At 38.8% G+C, this 17,887-nt stretch overlaps 1 protein-coding gene across 2 annotated transcripts; it reads left to right on the top strand.

Moving 5' to 3' along the window:
- The first annotated feature begins 377 nt into the window (after nt 1-377).
- On the top strand, nt 378-17,784 carry mpv17 (mitochondrial inner membrane protein MPV17). 2 transcript variants are annotated; one of them, XM_050058797.1, is made up of 8 exons: nt 378-466; nt 1,294-1,374; nt 5,305-5,420; nt 6,471-6,563; nt 9,753-9,848; nt 16,254-16,286; nt 17,173-17,225; nt 17,539-17,784. In XM_050058797.1, the coding sequence occupies exons 2-8, from the start codon at nt 1,302-1,304 to the stop codon at nt 17,606-17,608; spliced, it is 534 nt and encodes a 177-aa protein (XP_049914754.1). In that variant the 5' UTR covers nt 378-466; nt 1,294-1,301; the 3' UTR covers nt 17,609-17,784. The 2 variants fall into 2 exon arrangements, with proteins under 2 accessions (XP_049914754.1, XP_049914755.1); XM_050058798.1 differs by lacking the exon at nt 378-466 and adding an exon at nt 954-1,077.
- The last annotated feature ends 103 nt before the right edge of the window (nt 17,785-17,887 follow it).

Below are 17,887 nucleotides of genomic sequence, written 5' to 3'. Positions count from 1 at the left end.
CAAATAAAAATCAAGGATTACTTCTATGTCAGACTTCATCAAACAAACATCTTTGAGTAAATATCTGCTGTTGTGGATTTCTTATTTGTCACAAATTTAGGAGACTCAAAATAGCGTTCAGTTTCAATACGAAAAACAACTTTAATAAGATTAAAATGCAACAATAGTACACACTTTGTCATCATCATTCATAACAAGTGATAACTTTTTTTTACCTTCAATAATAATAATAATAAGTGTTCTTTTGCACAATACAGTAGATAATTAGCAAAGTCTTTGAAGTAATTGTTTGATTGATTCTGGAGAAAATGTGACTTCATAAATATTTAAATTGCACCAGGACAAGGGTTCAACACAGCACTTCACGCTTTTTACTCGGATGGTTTTTAGAGGCCACAATTCGGAGCGGATGCGGGGACGTGAAGGCATCACCAGCAGCACTCAGTGAAGCCGGGCTCATTCACAGGTATGTACGCGTTTAAATCACATTTATTCATATTATACTAAGTATTAATTGACGTTAAAGTTGAGGTGCAAGCCGGGACAGTTGTGTTGTGTGTAGGTAGCAGCTTGGATGTCTCGTACAGTTAAATAAACACTGTGAATAATACGGTTAAAAGTTACTTTGGTTTACAACTTGTTAACGTTACAGACGTAAAGCTAGCTGTTAGCTATAAACAACCGGCTGTAACGTCGTTAACGTTAATTAAGACGCAGCACTGAACTTGATGTAGGTTTAGCTCAGCTAGACTCAGACAGAATCGCATTCAAAAACTTCACAGTTTAAAGTTTTCGTGGTTGTTTGTCAATAAACATAGATCAGAACCTCATTTTGAGTTTTAACTAAATTATTTGAAACCACTCTTTAATTCGGCTTTGACAGAACTCACAGAGAAGGACGCAATTTAACTAAAAAAAATTAACTTTGAATTGTAATATTGTAATTGCGCAGTTTCATCCAGTGGGGGTGTTAGCCAGCAGTTTAAGTGGACAAGATGTTAAAGTATGTACTCAAAGTGTTGCTAAATGAACTCTCATTGCCAAAATGGTGAAAGAAAACGTGCTAGCTGTAAAAAGGTTAGTATAGTATATGTTTAGTCGATGATAGCCACCTCCAAGAAGCAGACTACTTACTGAAACTAACTGACATGCCATAATTGACAGTACAACGGCGCTTATTTGCCGGGTCGCTTGATTTGAATCACATTGCCTGCCGGTGGGCGGGGTGGGTTAGTGGGAAAATCCCGTTTTTGCAGTCTCTTTAATGAGATTGATCTGTTTTTGTCTTCCCAGGACGGAGAATGGCGGCCCTGTGGAGATCCTACCAAGTGCTGATGACCAAATACCCCTGGACAGTGCAGATAGTGACTGCTGGTAGGACACACTGTTACCCATACCCTAGGTTCCACATGCACATGTCATTTCCATAACACAGCAGACAAATTTCCTAATTAAGTTATTAATCAATAAGCAACTTAATATGTGCAGAAATACAGTTGAAGTCACTCTTTGGGGAAAGATAAAGTGTAAATAACAGAAACGGGGGTTAAAATGTTCAGCTGTTTGTCACATTATATGACCTTTGGACCAGTTTACAATGAACCTCAGTTTCAGAATCAACAAAAAATACCTTTGAACCAAGTGACCACGGTCTGTCTTTTTGTATGTTTCCTAATCAATATCAGCTTTGAGATGGATGGAAAGTGATTATTAATAGAACAACTAATTTGAAAATAAAAGACCCTTGCTGATTACAGGACTTTCTAGTTTTTCTCCCTTTGCATAAAGTAAATAATTTACTTTTCGTCAGACAAAATTCGCACCTACAAGATGCCTTTTTTGGTCCTGGTGACCTTGTTAATAAAGTTGCCATGCAGATGATGTATTTTCTACAAACAAAAACCAGCATATGCAATCAGACTAACTTGAAAAGATGCTCCAATGACATAATTATACGCACTAGGTTTAGGTTTTTACATATGAAGAGTAAATCAATCATCCATTAACAAGAATAACAAATAATCAAAAATGAAAATCACCGTTAGCACTTGTAGAAACTGCAACAACAGCTCCAACAGCCTTTAATTTATTAGAAAGGAAATAAAGCCTGTAGTTCAAGCAGTTTCCCAGAGAGCCTTTGGAGAACACTTTCAGGAAATAAAACCCCTGACCTTTGACCCTTTTGTCCAAAAAAATGCATAGAAATTTTTAAGGTCACCTCTCCTTCAAAGTAGGTGATATGTAGGACAACATGTTCAGGTTTTATGAATCTGACTTTATCTTTATATGCTACTTCTGCAATATATAACTCATCCCATGTCCAGAATTTCTGAGCAGTTGTTTAATGTGCAAGTGTTTGAAAAATGTACCTATAAGTGTAGTAGCTGTTAGATCACCACTAGATGGAGACAGTGCTCATCAGTAAGATCATCCTTGAACAGTCCCACAGTGGGGAAATTTGTAGAGATACAGCAACAAAGGAGACAATGCAATAACAAGAAGCATCAGCACGATATTATAAATAAATGAACAGTTAAAAAGCAAAGCATAATTCCGATTGACTGAACTGATGCACATCATTTACCAGGATTGACAGAAGTTCTGTACTTGAGTACAATTTTGACATGCTTGTAATTTTCTTGAGTATTACTTTATACTTCTATTCCACCACATCTCAGAGGGAAATATTGTACTTTTTACTCCACTGCATTTATTTTATGCCAATGATTCTTTTTCCATAGTAAACATATGATATGCTGTTATGATATGATGCAGTACTATACTGCTGATGTGCCTAGTAGAGTACAAAGTACCTAAAATTGGCTCCACATTGACAAACTACAGCATTAAAATGCTCTTACTTGTATTCAATAGTGATAAAAACAGAATTCATTCATTTTCCATAACCACTTATCCTCTTAAGGTCGCGTGGGGAGTTGGAGCCTATCCCAGCTGACACTGGGTGAGAGGCAGGGTGTAAGAGCCAAACATGTCATTCCACTCAACAGACATTAATTGTATTTACTATGTATGTACACTGTGTGGCGCTGTATTGATGTTTGGAACATTAGTGTATAAAGGTAGGAACAACATTGTTGACGTCTGGTGTTTCATCCTGGAAGAGCAAAAGGTTTTTACCGCTGTGGTGCAGGACAGTGGGCAATGTGCTGTGTGTTCAGTTTGGATTAAAGATAAAGAAATGGACATTTATTCAACCTGTATTGGTGGTATGAATAAACATGTTGATTGTTTGGCAACTGGAACCTGCAGATTGTTGTCTTAACACAACCAGGGAAGCTGTGGCATCTATCAAGGCTTAGATCCTACACGGGGTACACCCTGGACAGGTCACCAGATAACACAGGGCTGGCACTTAGAGACACACAAGCATTCACGCTCCCATTCAGGCTTAAGGGCAATTTAGAGTCTGGCCACTCCTCTTGTCGGATTAATACAGACCTCTCATTAAGATTGACTGAGTGCAATAGGAAGCGCAGTGACTGATGCGACCAACAAAACCAAACGACTTTTAACTTTATTACAACGAGGATGTTTGAGTGGTTTAATAGACATTGAAGTGCTGACGATGCTGAGTGAAGCTCCTGAGCTCTCTTGGTGCTTCACTTCCCATCAGGGAGGCTTGAGTCAAAGTGACAAAGTATTTATTGCTCACAGGATGTACAATTGACATTTTTTGGTGAGTGCGTGTCCACCTTTGCCGCCCTAACTAGCTTTATTAGTTCTCCCATGACATTTTAAGCAAAGGTTGGCTCCTGTTCAGCTGGGTCTGTGCGATGACACATGCCATTTAAACTGTGGCATGTGGGCTGCAGTGGGTGGCATTATGTTAGTGGGGTTTCCCACCTTTATTTAAGGGCAAAAGATCTTCACTGCAGCGTAAATGGTTTGATTTACATTTAAGATCAGAGAATGCCTGCAGTCCATTTTGACTATCCTAACTGAATATTTAGTTTAAAATAACAGGATTTAACTTGTGTTGAAACAATTTTGGGGCATATAATATAGTATAATAGTATAATATCTGCAGTTTGAGATGTGTCTTCTTGTTTCCATAAATTTGAATTGAGCATTTTAGTTTAACACCATGCATGCTACTCTTCACACAAACATCAGTCCCTTTGCCTTCTTTTATGTCTTCTTGAATCTGAGAGTTTTAGCAGCTATCAGGTTATTGTGACGTCCTTAGATCGTAAACTGGCCCTTCCGTCAATCCTCCTTCCATTACCGTCATCCCTTTGAGATTTCACAGGCTTGTCTAGAGTTCAGTCAGTTAAATCCTGGGGCAGTGAAATCCTGATCCTCACACTACAGCACTAAATATCACCCTGAAAGGAGTTAAATTGACAGCTGTGGCTTTGTTTAGTGCACTTTAAGTTCCACTAATCAATACTTTGCTTTGCCAATGGATCAAATGGCTACGTGTTACATGAAAGGTGTCATTTGTAGTGACAAGCCCACAGAGAATTATCAGCTGTGTGCTACATGCCCCTACAGCAAAACATAAAATGTCTTCTTGGCTGCATTGCATTCTGGTCTGCTGATGCTGATGTTGTTAAATGTCCTTTTGTTAACATGGGAACTTACAGCATTATTATCCCCGTTTATAGCACCATAGTCACCCCAGAGAAATGGAAATGGTGCCTAAAGTAGTTATATTCATCATGTTATGTGTTTGTTGTAGAGATGAAACTGTATGAAAATTTCATGTCACATTTGTAGTGACTGGGCCGCACAGTGGTGCAGTGGATAGCACTGTCACCTCACAGCAAGAGAGTTCCTGGTTTAAACCTGGGGTGGGGGAGCCCTTCTATGTGGAGTTTGCATGTTCTCCCCGTGTCAGTGTGGGTTTTCTCTGAGTACTCCAGCTTCCTCCCACAGTCCAAAGACATGCAGGTTAATTGGTGACTCGAAAAGTTGCCGTAGGTGTGAATGTGAATGTGAATGGTTGTCTGGCTCTATGTGTCAGCCCTGTGATAGTCTGGTGACCTGTTCAGGGTGTACCCTGCCTCTCACTCAATGTCAGCTGGGATAGGCTCCAGCCCCCCCGTGACCCCCAACAGGATAAGTGATTATGGAAAATGAATAAATTTATAGTGATTGCTGTTATCAGTATTATTACAATATTATTTAAATGTACCGTATAATTAAAATGTGATGAAAATGACAAAAAAGCATTGATACATACACTATCACAATATATATGAATATAACATCTACAGGAATAATATCACCTGTATCACCACCATGTTCAGACGCAGTATCTGACCCCTGATTGTCCTCCAGGGTCTTTGGTGGGTGTCGGTGATGTCATCTCCCAACAGGTGATTGAGAGAAGAGGGTTGGCTCATCATGACGTGCCGCGGACGGCCAAGATGATGAGCATTGGTTTCTTCTTTGTGGTAAGAAGTGACCTCTTGACTAGATATAATGATAAGTAATGAGTTTGGTAAGTTTTGTGATTATCTAATTGATTCTATTCTGTCATAAACAAAATAAGTGACACACTTCTCTAAATATTCACAAAGTGAAAGAAAAAACTTTAAATGAATCTGCCATGATGAGTGAGTTCAAATGGTCTGTGCTTGCAGCTGTGATACCACATGAAAATGACATACATTTGACAAAGAGATGAAAAATGAAACTTTGATTATTGACTCATTTACTGGCTGTCTAACACAAGCTCACAGACCTAGTCAGTTGATTTCAATAGTGCACTGAATACTGAAATGAAAGGTTGCAGCAGATACAGTATAATCTGGACACTATAGGTGTAAATAGGGCATTGATTTTTAAAAAAAAAATAAAAATATGGGCTTTGAGGGTGTCTTTTGTAAAACATGAGAAAGAGAATGTGAAGCAAAATGAAGACATTAATGGAAAAAAGTTACATTGAAAGGCATCAAAAATGGAATTTGTAGATCTGTAAGTAACTAATCATCACATGCATTATGTGCGTACATGCTTACCCATGTTGCATAGAGTTGCTTTATGCCTTTGTGTGCACATTCACTCATTCAAGTCCTTTGACAGCTGCACAATTCATTTTGACATCACCGCAGCGTAAGCAAAGTTTATTTATATTTCCATAATCGTCTTACGTTCCGCCAATCAGCTGCCTTGTCGTTTTAAATTATAGAAAAAACAGCTCTTCAACCACACACACAGGAGTCATGTTACACTAAGACATGTTTGCTCATTCATCTAGGGAGGCACAACTGTCTCATAACTCATACATCATGTATCAGTCTTCCCCACATTAATAATGTATTCATTTTAGTGGCTTGAATTCAGTCGTCAAAGGAGTGAAGCTATGGACAGAAAACCTTTGAGGCTTCTTTAGTGATATGTAGTTAACTGGAATGTTTGTCAAACAACAACAACACATTAAAAATTCATATTTATGAGAGAAGAAGCTCTGTAATTCATAATTTCTGTGTTTTCTAACAAAGGGTCCAGTAATCGGCAGTTGGTACAAAGTTTTGGACAGACTGGTGGTCGGAGGAACTAAAAGTGCAGCCATGAAGAAAATGCTGGTGGACCAGGTGAGAAAAGCACTCCTCTCTTCTTCTACTACCTGTTGTTGCTGGGTAAAGGCAAACTAAAGCAACTACAGTGCGTTCAGTAAACAAAGAAACAAAAAGGAAAGATGCTCAGTGATAAATGATTCACACAAACTACTGTTAGGGCTCAGCTCATGAATTGTGCCCAACTGGGTGGATGATACAATTTCCCCGTATGAGGCTGACAGATGACTCTTTGTTGTGCTGACGGGAGGAAACTCTGTCGAATTTGTCAAGAGTTTTGGACAAAGCAGACTGTACAGTTTGACTGTTTCTCCTTTTATTTGCACTTCCTGTGAGTCCCCCTTTTTTCCTCCCTATACAGCTGATGAGCTGTGAGCATGAAGGACCAACAGGAGTCTAACCCTTTTTACCTAAATTTATTCATTGTACCTGTTGTACTTAATTCTTTAATGGCATTCATATTATAAATGAGAGATGACCAGATGAAAATGAAATTATTACAGTACATTTCAAAGTAAAAAGAATGTAGAGCACAATAAATCAGGGCAGTGACATAAAATCTTTTGCCCATCTCCAAAATCAGTCACATTACTCCCAAATTAGCTTCTTCAATACCAACAAATAAGGCACTACATTAAATGCAATTCAGAGTGAGAAAAGATCAAACGAGACGCAACAGTTATTGAAAAGCATTTTATGATGGTAACAGAAAAACACTCACTCAGTAAAATCCATATTTCTCATTTCTGCTAATATTTAACAGCTGACACAGCATAAAGTGCCCTCCATGTGAAAGAGAAATAGGAGTTAGAATTAAATGTATTATTGAGGATAGAAATGGGTATATCTGTATGAGTAGCCACATTAACAGTCATTTATTGAAAGAATTTGATTGGAAAATAAACATTAGCTTTTTTTTGATAAAGGTTTATGTGGGATGACTGGAGATCATTTCTAGGACTGTCCAGCACAGCAGGGATTTTGACAAGATATAAAAGAGGAGACTGAAAAATCATTGAGAATTGCCATCCCAATGGATTCTGTGTTGATTTTAATTGGAGTGCTATCCCAAAGTGAAATGGGAAAAGACCAAAGATATAGGCCACATACTTCTGCTGATTGCTAGAAGAATGATAACTGTGAATTGGAAAGGAGCATTTTTCACCCACCCAAATTCATCGACTCATAGACTGAAACAAGTTTACACAAAGGAAAATTAAACCGCAAATGCAGATCAACATATTTCTGCAAAGATGGACTCCAGTTATGTTGGACTTGGACTATGTTACAGTGAATCATTGCTGTGTTTTCATTAGATTTTTAGGCTCCAAATGTGGGACTTCTGTAGCCACCCGTCGGTGTGTTACTATTGGCTTTATAGGCTCCAGATATGGGTGTTTTGTAGCAACCCGTCGGTGTGTTTCCATTGGCTTTATAGGCTCCAAATGTGGGTGTTTTGTAGCAACCAGTTGGTGTGTTTCCATCCGCTTTATAGGCTCAAGATATGGGTGTTTTGTAGCAAACCATCAGTGTGTTTCCATCAGCTTTATAGGTTTCAAATGTGGGTGTTTTGTAGTGACCCATCAGTGTGTTTCCATCAGTCTATAGGTTTCAAATGTGGGTGTTTTGTGGCAACCTGTCAGTGTGTTTCCATCAGCTTTATAGGCTCCAGATGTGGGTGTTTTATAGGGACCCGTTGCCGTGTTTCCATCAGCTTTAAAGGCTCCAGATGTGGGTGTTTTATAGCAACCCATCAGTGTGTTTCCATCAGTTTTATAGGTTTTAAATGTGGGTGTTTATAGCGCCCCATCGGTGTGTTTCCATCAGCTTTATAGGCTCCAAATATGAGTGTTTTGTAGCAACCTGTCAGTGTTTTTCCATCAGCTTTATAGGCTCCAGATGTGGGTGTTTTGTAGCAACCTGTCAGTGTGTTTCTATCCGTTTTATAGGCTCCAAATGCAGGTGTTTTGTAGCAACCTGTCAGTGTGTTTCCATCAGCTTTATAGGCTCCGGATGTGGGTGTTTTGTAGCGACCTGTCAGTGTGTTTCCATCAGCTTTATAGGCTCCAAATGTGGGTGCTTGTAGCGACTCGTAGATGGGAATAGTGCCACAAAAAGCTGTCGATACATATGTGCTTTTCCAGCTGGGGTTGTGTCCCCAAAAGTGAGTATACATTACAGCGTACATTTGCTACAATCCGTTAAAGGTTTTATCATTAAATGCATATACAGTAGATGCTAAAATTCGTCTAAATTCTTTGTCAGAAAATGTAAAAAAGAGAGGAGGCTGGTGTCCCCTCTTCATTCTGCCCTCTGGTGTTTGATTCAATCAAAGTGCAGCAGGACAAATGTAGAACAAGACTTCAGAGCTTTCAACATCTCCCCTCTACTGAAATATTTACTGAAGCAAAGGGTCCACTCCTCCGCTTGAGTAGCTACGTGGTCACACTGTACACTGCTCTCCCTGCCTCTATCAACTGAAGTACCATTGAAAGATCTGAGGTGATGTGGCGTCCATCTGCGTCAGACCTACTTCAGGCCATGAAATGCATCCACTGTACAGTAAATATGTTTTTTTCCATCATTCTGCTTCAGTTCATGCATCAGATCTTTTCTTTAGCCTCTATAAAAGCCTTCATGTACTGAGGACGCAGCCGCAGAAATGGTTCCTTTTGTTTGACCTGATCCACTGAAGACCTGTTTTGTTGTATTTATTTTGTTAAGATCACAATAAAAGTCTGAGTTTATGTAACCTGTCACACTTCCAGGTGACAGAGAAACAAATCTGTTGGCCAAGATTATTTTGTAGAAATGAAATAAACTTAAAATGCCCTAATTATATGGTGTAAAAAAAAAAGTGTAGCTTCACTTCACTATGTATAGCGAGTCCCTCTTTTCTTTAATTAAGAGAAACATCACAAATAACCTTAAATGATCTAACTTAAAAACTAGACAGTTTCAATTATACTTTTAACAATTAAGAGTCTATTGCATTTACTGTAAACTGCACCCAATGAAAATGTATCATTCTCTTAATCTTAAATAGTAAGTGTTCAGATTACTCAGTTAAACCCTGAGTTCTTGCAAAACGTCTTTCTAATATGTGTGAAATTGTGGGGGGGTTTTAAGCACACAATATGTTTAATTATTATGTACGAACTGTAGTTCGAACACTGAAATTCACTGTGTTTCTATGTGTCTTTGTAGTTGTGTTTTGCTCCGTGTTTCCTGGGAGCTTTCCTCGGTATCTCTGGTGTTCTGAACGGACTGACGGTGGAGCAGAATGTCACCAAGCTCAAGAGGGTGAGTTAGTGAGTTATTTCTATGTCACATCATTGTGTTGTCTGACAATATGACTCCCCCTGTGTCACAGTATTTAGCCGTCAGCCCTCTCAACTGATGGGTATGATCCTTTGTGCTTTCTTTTTTTGAGGAGTTTGTATGTTACCTCATATGCTCTCCAGAGTTTCTGACGCAGTTAGGTGGACCGGACGCCCTTCATTAGATGCAGTATGTGTTTGCCTGACTCCCTCCCATACACCAGTGCTTTATAGGAAAGGTTTCAGCCCCCAAACACCCAGAAACAAGCATTTATATTGTTAACCTTACATCCTTAGGAGCATTCCTGTGTTGAGTTACTGAGATTTGGAAAAAAAATGCCGGGTGACGTTGGTTAGCCGAACCTGGAAAAACTCTCAGACTGTGGGTCAAAATAATCTCCACTTTAGGTTAAATTTCACTGTTTGACCTGATCTGTCCTCTTCTGATCTTTCCTCTATGAATGTTGTTTTAAAGGTGAAGAGGTGTGTACTCCTCTAGAGCCTGATGGATGTCAGTTTGGATAGTAAACGTCACTGAAAAATAGGGCTGAGTATTAGTACTCGATACTTTTAAAGTATCAACCGAAATAACCTAGTACCAAATACCATCGAACTGTCAAATCATGGATCATTTTTACACCGGGGGTCTAATCCCAAACTGTCCCAGTTCCCCGCCACATGAGCAAACTTTCTGGAGCTGCTGTCTCTGGAGCTGCTCTCCTCTCGGCAACCAGTCAGTTCAACGCCTGCCCAGGTAACGTGAGCTAACACAGCAATGCTAACAACCAACACAGAGCTGTTAAACAGTCCCAAACGAACTCACAGTGACATGGAAACAACTCGACTCTGTCGTTAAACCTGTTAATAATCTTAGGGTAATGTTAGCCATGTGATGCTAACAGTTAGCCGTGTCACTGTGTGTGCAGCAGGACAGACTCTCTGTACCCGGCGCGGAGCTCACACTCCTGCAACAGCAGCTGCAACCCATTCAATCTGTGGTTTGGTGAAGTAGAGTTCGGCCTGTTGACAGCATTGGAGGTTCAGTGTGCCGAGATGCTATGAAAATATTAAAGAAGTATAGTACACGCCACTCCATTCACATCATGGTTATCGAATGACTCTGTTGGTATCTTTATCATTTTAAGGGTTTTGGTATTGGTACTGGTATTGTAATTTTTAAAACATTACCAAGCCCTACTGAAAAAGAAATCACTGTAAATTAAGATAGACACATTTAAAACTTGAATTATGAGCAATAACATTGAAAAAATACATAGATTTTTTAAAAATTCTAGATCAAAAAGTTGTAATTTTGCATACAAGTAAACCATCTTTGCCTGTCACCTCTTTTCTTCATTGTGGTTTCAGCTGCAATATTGACAAAATAAGTCATGAAAAACCCATTTTTGTATGTTAAGTCGGTACTGGATTCCCCTTTGCTATGATTTAACTTGATTTGTATTTTATATTGATACTTAAGACTTGACACAAACAGTATTTAGTCTGTATGAACACAGCCCAAGTAAATGAGAGTACACAGAGAGGAAGTTTAGTTTTCATCGTAGCTACAGTATCTGACCTCCAACACTCACCTCTCCTTATTATTAGAAACTATTTCCTGTGATGGAGGAAGAGGCGAGAGGGGAGGGGGGGCTGTGGAAATAGCTGGAGTGACTCATACCTTCATATGAATGTGTGTGTGCGGGTTTGTGTGTGTATTTGTATGCCAGGTCAGAGCTAACTGTCATTTTGTGCCAGCTGCTCAAACGTCCGTCACCGCCTTGCTTACCCAACGTGCCGCTGGTCACCATCAATTATTTACAAAAGGAGGCGCATTGGACCCAAAAGGCCGACCTGGTAAATGTCAGAAAGGACAGAAAATAAATGACAAATGTGCTCATTACAACAAGGCCGCCTGGCACGGAGGGAATGTGAGATGAAAATTAATGGAGCCACTCGCTGAACAGGTTGCTCTGATTGTTAAAGTCTAACACAGGTCCAATCAAGAACTACTTGTTTGCCTATTAACCCACCTGTTCTTCTTGTCTGTCTCCAGTTTTTAATCTGTGACAGAACAAAAACCTCCAATAGCTGACACTGTCTATACTGCATGCTAATAATAATCAAGTGTAATCAAGTGTGTGTGTGTGTTTTCGTGCTTGCTACATAATGAGGACCACAACACGTTTGTAACCTAAAGATCAAGGACATTTTGGACAATTGGGTCATTTTGGCCATACCTCACTGCTTCCCAGGCCTATTTTAGGGCTAAGTTAAAATTAGGTTTGGGTAAGGGTAAGGTACTCTGTTGTGATAGTTCAGCTTAGGGTAAGGAAGGTAGAGAATACATTTTATCAATGAGTGTTCTCAGGAAGATAGAAGTCCAGGGATGTGTGTATTCATACACACTGTCAAACTGATCGTATTACATGTATTTAAAGATGTCAGTATGATAGGTCTGGGCGATATGGAGAATATCAAATACCACAATACTTTTGATCAAAATACCTTGATATGGATATTGCGACAATATTGTAGGTTGACTTTTGGTGCTTGGTGACATTTTTGACAAATAACAGAACAGCTGGTACAGATTGGTAAATTGTAATCCAGCCTGTAAAACCAGGAAAATACAACACTTTAATATGACGATATCCAAATTTAAGACAATATTTAGTCTCATATCTTAATATTGATAATATTGATATATTGCCCAGCCCACATGGATACAAGATTTGCTTGATTGCAGAGTCTGGTGCAGATGGACTAGTTTCCTGTCTCCCAGGTCTGTACTACATGCCAATATTATGTATGTATTATAGTCATATCAATTTTATTTACATAGCCCACACTACCAGTGTACCTCAGATGGTTTTACAATCTGTAGAAATATCGATCCTTAGGCCCTCAATTCAAATATGATAAAAAACAAGTCTACCGTCATGCTAGCAGTTCTGTGAAGCTGTACTTTAGGCACCTAAATGCTACCGCCAGCATGCTAACACACCCAGAGTCATGACAATGCTAACATGCTAATGTTTAGCATGTATAATGTTTACCATGTTCACAGTCTTAGTTGAGAATGTTACAACGTTTGCTTATTAGGATTAAACACAAAGTGCACTTGATGGAAGTGGTTTTGCAGGTATTTGCTTAGAAATCAAGGTAGTGGACAAATCAAAGGTTTGATATGATGATGGCGATAGATGAAGAGTTAGTAGAACACCAAATTATTACTATTACTTTCTTACCTTGTCCTATTATCTTGTGCAGCTCATCTTTGTGCATTGCATTGTGGGGAAATAGTGTACACCAACAGCACAGTCAGTCAAAAGTCAAGTATAGTATGTATACTGACATCTCTGAACATACTTTTTTTCTGTCAGTTTTCCGCTTAGATGACTTCCAAGAGCTTTAGTAAATTAATCGATTGAAAGAAAAAAATCTCAGGCAATAAGATTTCCTGATTTCTTTGTCTTGTGTAATAATAAACTGTTTTGTTTTGTTTTTTACTTTTGGACTTTTAGATGGAAAACTTTGATGACATTTTATTATCAAATTGTAATGGGAATTCAGTTCCACAGTTCAAGTTTGGGGATGACTCAGCATATGACTCATAGACTCAGCAATTAATCAGTTACTTTTGAAAATAAACAAAAATAATAATAATAAAAAAAAGATTGATAATGAAATTAATTGATAGTTAGCCCTGGAACACACATTGTACACAAGGAGGAGGAAATCAAAGGAAATGAATGTGGTGAGACAGCTGTGAGGAAACAAAAACTCAATAATTGAAACTGTGAAACTGAGATATATTGAACTTTCTCTTTGTTAAGTTTAATTGTCCAAAAATCACAGTTTAAATTGACATTTGTTGTCATGTATCATTTCCTGTCCAATTCACGTGCAATAACTTCTTGTATACTTAATTGAAGACGGTTTACAACCAGCTTAGAAACCCCTGAAAGAGCTGAGAAAGGTCCGGTCTTCTGCAGAGTGTGGGGGGAAAGATTTTGACGTGTCTCTGACGCAGCGATCAGCAGAGGTAATTTCACCTCAGGTGGCAAAGTAGCTTGTTTGGCCATAATTAGAAAACAGTTTCACCCTGAAACAAAAAAAAAACCTCCAGAAAAAAGACTGGAACATTGGCTCGTTGTTTTTATATGTCGGGACATAAGAGGTGACCTTTAAGTAGATGACATCGGAGATTTTGTGTGGTAATATTGTGTGTGTGTGTGTGTGTGTGTGTGTGTGTAAGAGAGAGAGAGAGCTGAGCTCTCATATTTGCTTAGGTGTTGAAAAGTCTGGATTTACCTCCCTTGGTTTCATCATTTATCGAAAACTCATAGAAATTTCTAAGTTAAAGGAATTTTAACTGGATCACACAAATTTTGCCTTTTTATTAATACATTTTTATTATTATTTTCACAGCAATAATAGCATATTTTTCTGTATTGTTGGGCCCAGTGGTGGAAATTAAGTATGTTTACTTGAGTATCGTGGTTAAAATCCTGGTTATTACAGAGCAGCTAGCAAAAGTGTGAACGTAAGAACTGTGCGTGAGGCAGTAATGAAATCTGAACACAAGTGGTCAGCTGGAGACACATGATCGGCACAGGTATGAACAGTGATGTGTCTCAGCTGTCCACTTGTGATTTGATCACCCAAAACCCATGTTAATACCATGTCTAAACAAGGCCTAAAAGAGAGTCTGACAACAAACGAAACACTTGTAAAATTTGACTTAGCACTTGGTAAAAACAGGCACTTGTAGTACATGCACAATAATGGTGCACCTGCCCCGAGTTGTTTCATTGCAGACCGTTTTTTTTTTTTTTTCGCAGCTGCTGGCCGCAGGGCTCTCACTCAGTACTGGACCAGTTTCAAAAAGTTCTGTTCACATTAGTCGCTGTGACACAAAAACATGGAAAAAAAGGGTTCCAGGTTGGAAAAACATTACTCTTTTATTGCTTAAGCTAATGTTCTCTGGCTCTGCTGGCAGCTAGCCTCCATGTCTGGAGGTTTTTAAATGCACAAATGTGTCCTCAGTGTGAATGGTCACCATTAAAGGAAAATTAACTTTTCCTATACTACAATATGACTAGAATATACTGTATCTATAGGGGGTTGATAGAGATGTCGATCATTGCCAATTACTCAACAGTTACTTGGAACATCTGCTGATAATTTTGGCTATGAAACTTCCATCCTGCATTGTTTTGGACTGAAACTCCGCAACAACTGGAGTTTCAACACATCACCATTTCTCACTTCGTCCCCCACTGGCAGTCTCAACTGTTCAGTGATGGAAAATGTTGGAGGGCTTAACCTGAGACCTGAGTAGGAGTCTGAAAGTTTCATAACAGAGGTTTAAATTTCAAAACAAACTCAACTATGAGCAACTTCTGGCCAACAATGATTGTATAATTGAGTCAGAAGTCTCGAATCAGAGCCAATGTGTATCTGTTTTATCCCACCAGGCACTAGACATTGAAATGTTCCTAAAGGAATAGTTACCTTTCACAATGATGTGCACCAAAGAGGAATTTCTTCCAACTTTCATCTATTTTTCAGTCCTCAGAAATAAACCAAGAGTTTCAAGTGGCCCAGCAGCTGTTCAAGTTTTGTACAATGTCTACTATGTACACATATGTACCAAAGACTTTGTATTAGGGCTGCACAATATGTCAGTTTTTATAGTCTCTGTGATGTCAACTTGCGCAGTGAACACTGAAAGACTACAATATTGCATTTTGAACATAGTAACAAGTTACAACATATCAACTTACATTCTGTCTGTAGGTGCTGCTTTGTCTAATTTGCACCATGCTGTTAGCTCTCTGGCCAGTTAGACAGAGCCCTCGTCAGTAGCGATTGTGTGATTGGTCGGAATCTGCAATTAGAGTGAGGTTTATTAAACTAGTGCCGCCGTACTACTCTGCATGGTTGAAGGAAGTTGGAGGAAAGTTTGACAAATCAGCTGTCTGGCAACATTTGCATACAGGAGAGACGACTAGGCACTGGGTACACTTTAATATCTGTTTATTTATTGCAAGTAATATCGTTACCGTAACATTCAATATTATGGCATATTTTTTTCTCACATAAGTTTTCTCTTAAGACCTTTGCACTAAGCTGCTGCGAGCAACTTTGTGCAAAGAACTAAGAGAAATGTTCATGAAGTAATGTACCTCAACCATGATCAGTTGGCAGGTGACTGGTCTGTGACGGTGAATGTGAAATAAGAGATATAGAGAAACAGATAGATAGATAGATAGATAGATAGATAGATAGATAGATAGATAGATAGATAGATAGATAGCCCCTGATTTTAAAGTGACTCATTATGATGCTGATATAATAACTTATTAAACTTTGTTCACAGGACTACACAGACGCCCTGATCTCTAATTACTACGTAAGTTTTTCCTCTAGTGTTTACCATTTTACCGAAGTATGCTTGTAAAGTTAGCGTGTCTCTGTTTTGTTAAAATTAACTTATTGATTGGTATACATTTGTACTTGATCGCATATTATCAGCGATGTCCCAGTTCAGTCTCAAAGATCGGTACTGTGCCGATCACAGCATTCTTTAACTGATTGGGATCAGCTGTATTGAGCTAAACAGAGCCCCATGCAATCATTTGTTTTACATCAGCTGTCACACAGGTGTTTTTTCTCAGAAAAATTTCTCCTTGTCTCTCCTACAATCCGCACCCTGCCCGCCACAAAACACCACACGCCATAAACGGCAGTGAAACACAGCATGAGACTGTTAAGTTTATTTACAGAAGTTATGAGCAATCTTTCCATTTCAGCTCAGTGTGAGAGTCTCTTGCGTGTTGCTGTCATCTATGACGCATTGTGTTTTACCACCCTGCTCAGAGGAGAGGTAGACAACGGTGCTGAGCTTACAACAATACTTACCATGCTACTGCAAATGCAAAAGCCCCATAGCAAGAAGTCAAAAAGAGTAATTTGGTACTGTAGTCTGTGCAAAAGATGTGCACACGACTAAATTATACACTCAACAGAATACAGTTTATTTAGGTAACTCAGATAGTGGCTGCACCGAAGCAACAAACGCTGAAAGAAATTCCCTAGAGAATTCCCAAGAGACAGCGAAAAGGCCAAAAAGATTAAAAAGAGGGTTTGCAGAGCTATTCAATTGTCAAGCATCCCTTTAGTTTTAATGTACTTGAAGTTATCACTGTGCAACTGTATAATCTAGGAAATTAATAACTTGACATCCCTACATCATATGAGTAAATTGGTCCCCTGACTGTTTTATGTTTGTGTTTCAGCTATGGCCCCCCGTTCAGATTGCCAATTTCTACTTCATTCCTCTACACCACAGGTAAGAGTTTATGGCTTTATTAACATACAAACAATCAGCTGCATTGATGACATGTGAAGTCTGTGTAAAGTTAAAAGAACAGGGATCCAAACAGTGTATCTGTCTAGCCTGGAGAAGTCTTGAAAATATCATAATGTCTCAAAATGGACCAAAGATTTTTAGTTTTCTTGCACACTTGCAACGCAACACAGTTTTCTTGAACCATGTTTCAACTGAAAATTTCCTAAATTTCATAAGAAGTAGGATTATTATTGTCTTTAAAAGCTTTAAATATACCAAATATCAAACACGTAAAATTTCCTCCTGCTTGCAGGTTGGCTGTCGTCCAGATTGTTGCTGTTGCTTGGAACTCCTACCTGACCTGGAAGGCCAATAAGATGTGAAGGATGATAACAAGTCTGGCCTGTCTTGTTGTTGCTGTTGTCGATGTTGATGATGATTTTACACTCATTTGTAGTGTGTGTGTGTGACATGGGCCGTTCTGGTCTAACTTACTTCTCCTGATATTTCCAATGTGTAAAGCTGTGACTGACTCACTTATAAAGGTCGGGAGAAAGTGCTTGTCTACTCTGAATGACAAATTCACACTTGAAAGTCAAACTTTCATTTGCATAAATGTCCGTGAAAGTTTGTTATTTATGGAAATGGGATCTGGCAGTGGT

This window comes from Epinephelus moara, chromosome 12 (assembly GCF_006386435.1).
Source record: "Epinephelus moara isolate mb chromosome 12, YSFRI_EMoa_1.0, whole genome shotgun sequence".
NCBI lineage: Eukaryota > Metazoa > Chordata > Actinopteri > Perciformes > Serranidae > Epinephelus > Epinephelus moara.
The sequence above is the reverse complement of the archived record's forward strand: the minus strand, read 5'-3'. Positions and strand labels throughout refer to the sequence as shown.

Bases quoted from the DNA above. Each gene is read 5' to 3' on its own strand.
- mpv17 (XM_050058797.1), top strand. From the start codon at position 1,302: ATGGCGGCCCTGTGGAGATCCTACCAAGTGCTGATGACCAAATACCCC. The intron at 9,849-16,253 runs GTGAGTTAGTGA...CTTTGTTCACAG, and splicing joins ATGTCACCAAGCTCAAGAGG to GACTACACAGACGCCCTGAT. The intron at 16,287-17,172 runs GTAAGTTTTTCC...TTTGTGTTTCAG, and splicing joins CCCTGATCTCTAATTACTAC to CTATGGCCCCCCGTTCAGAT.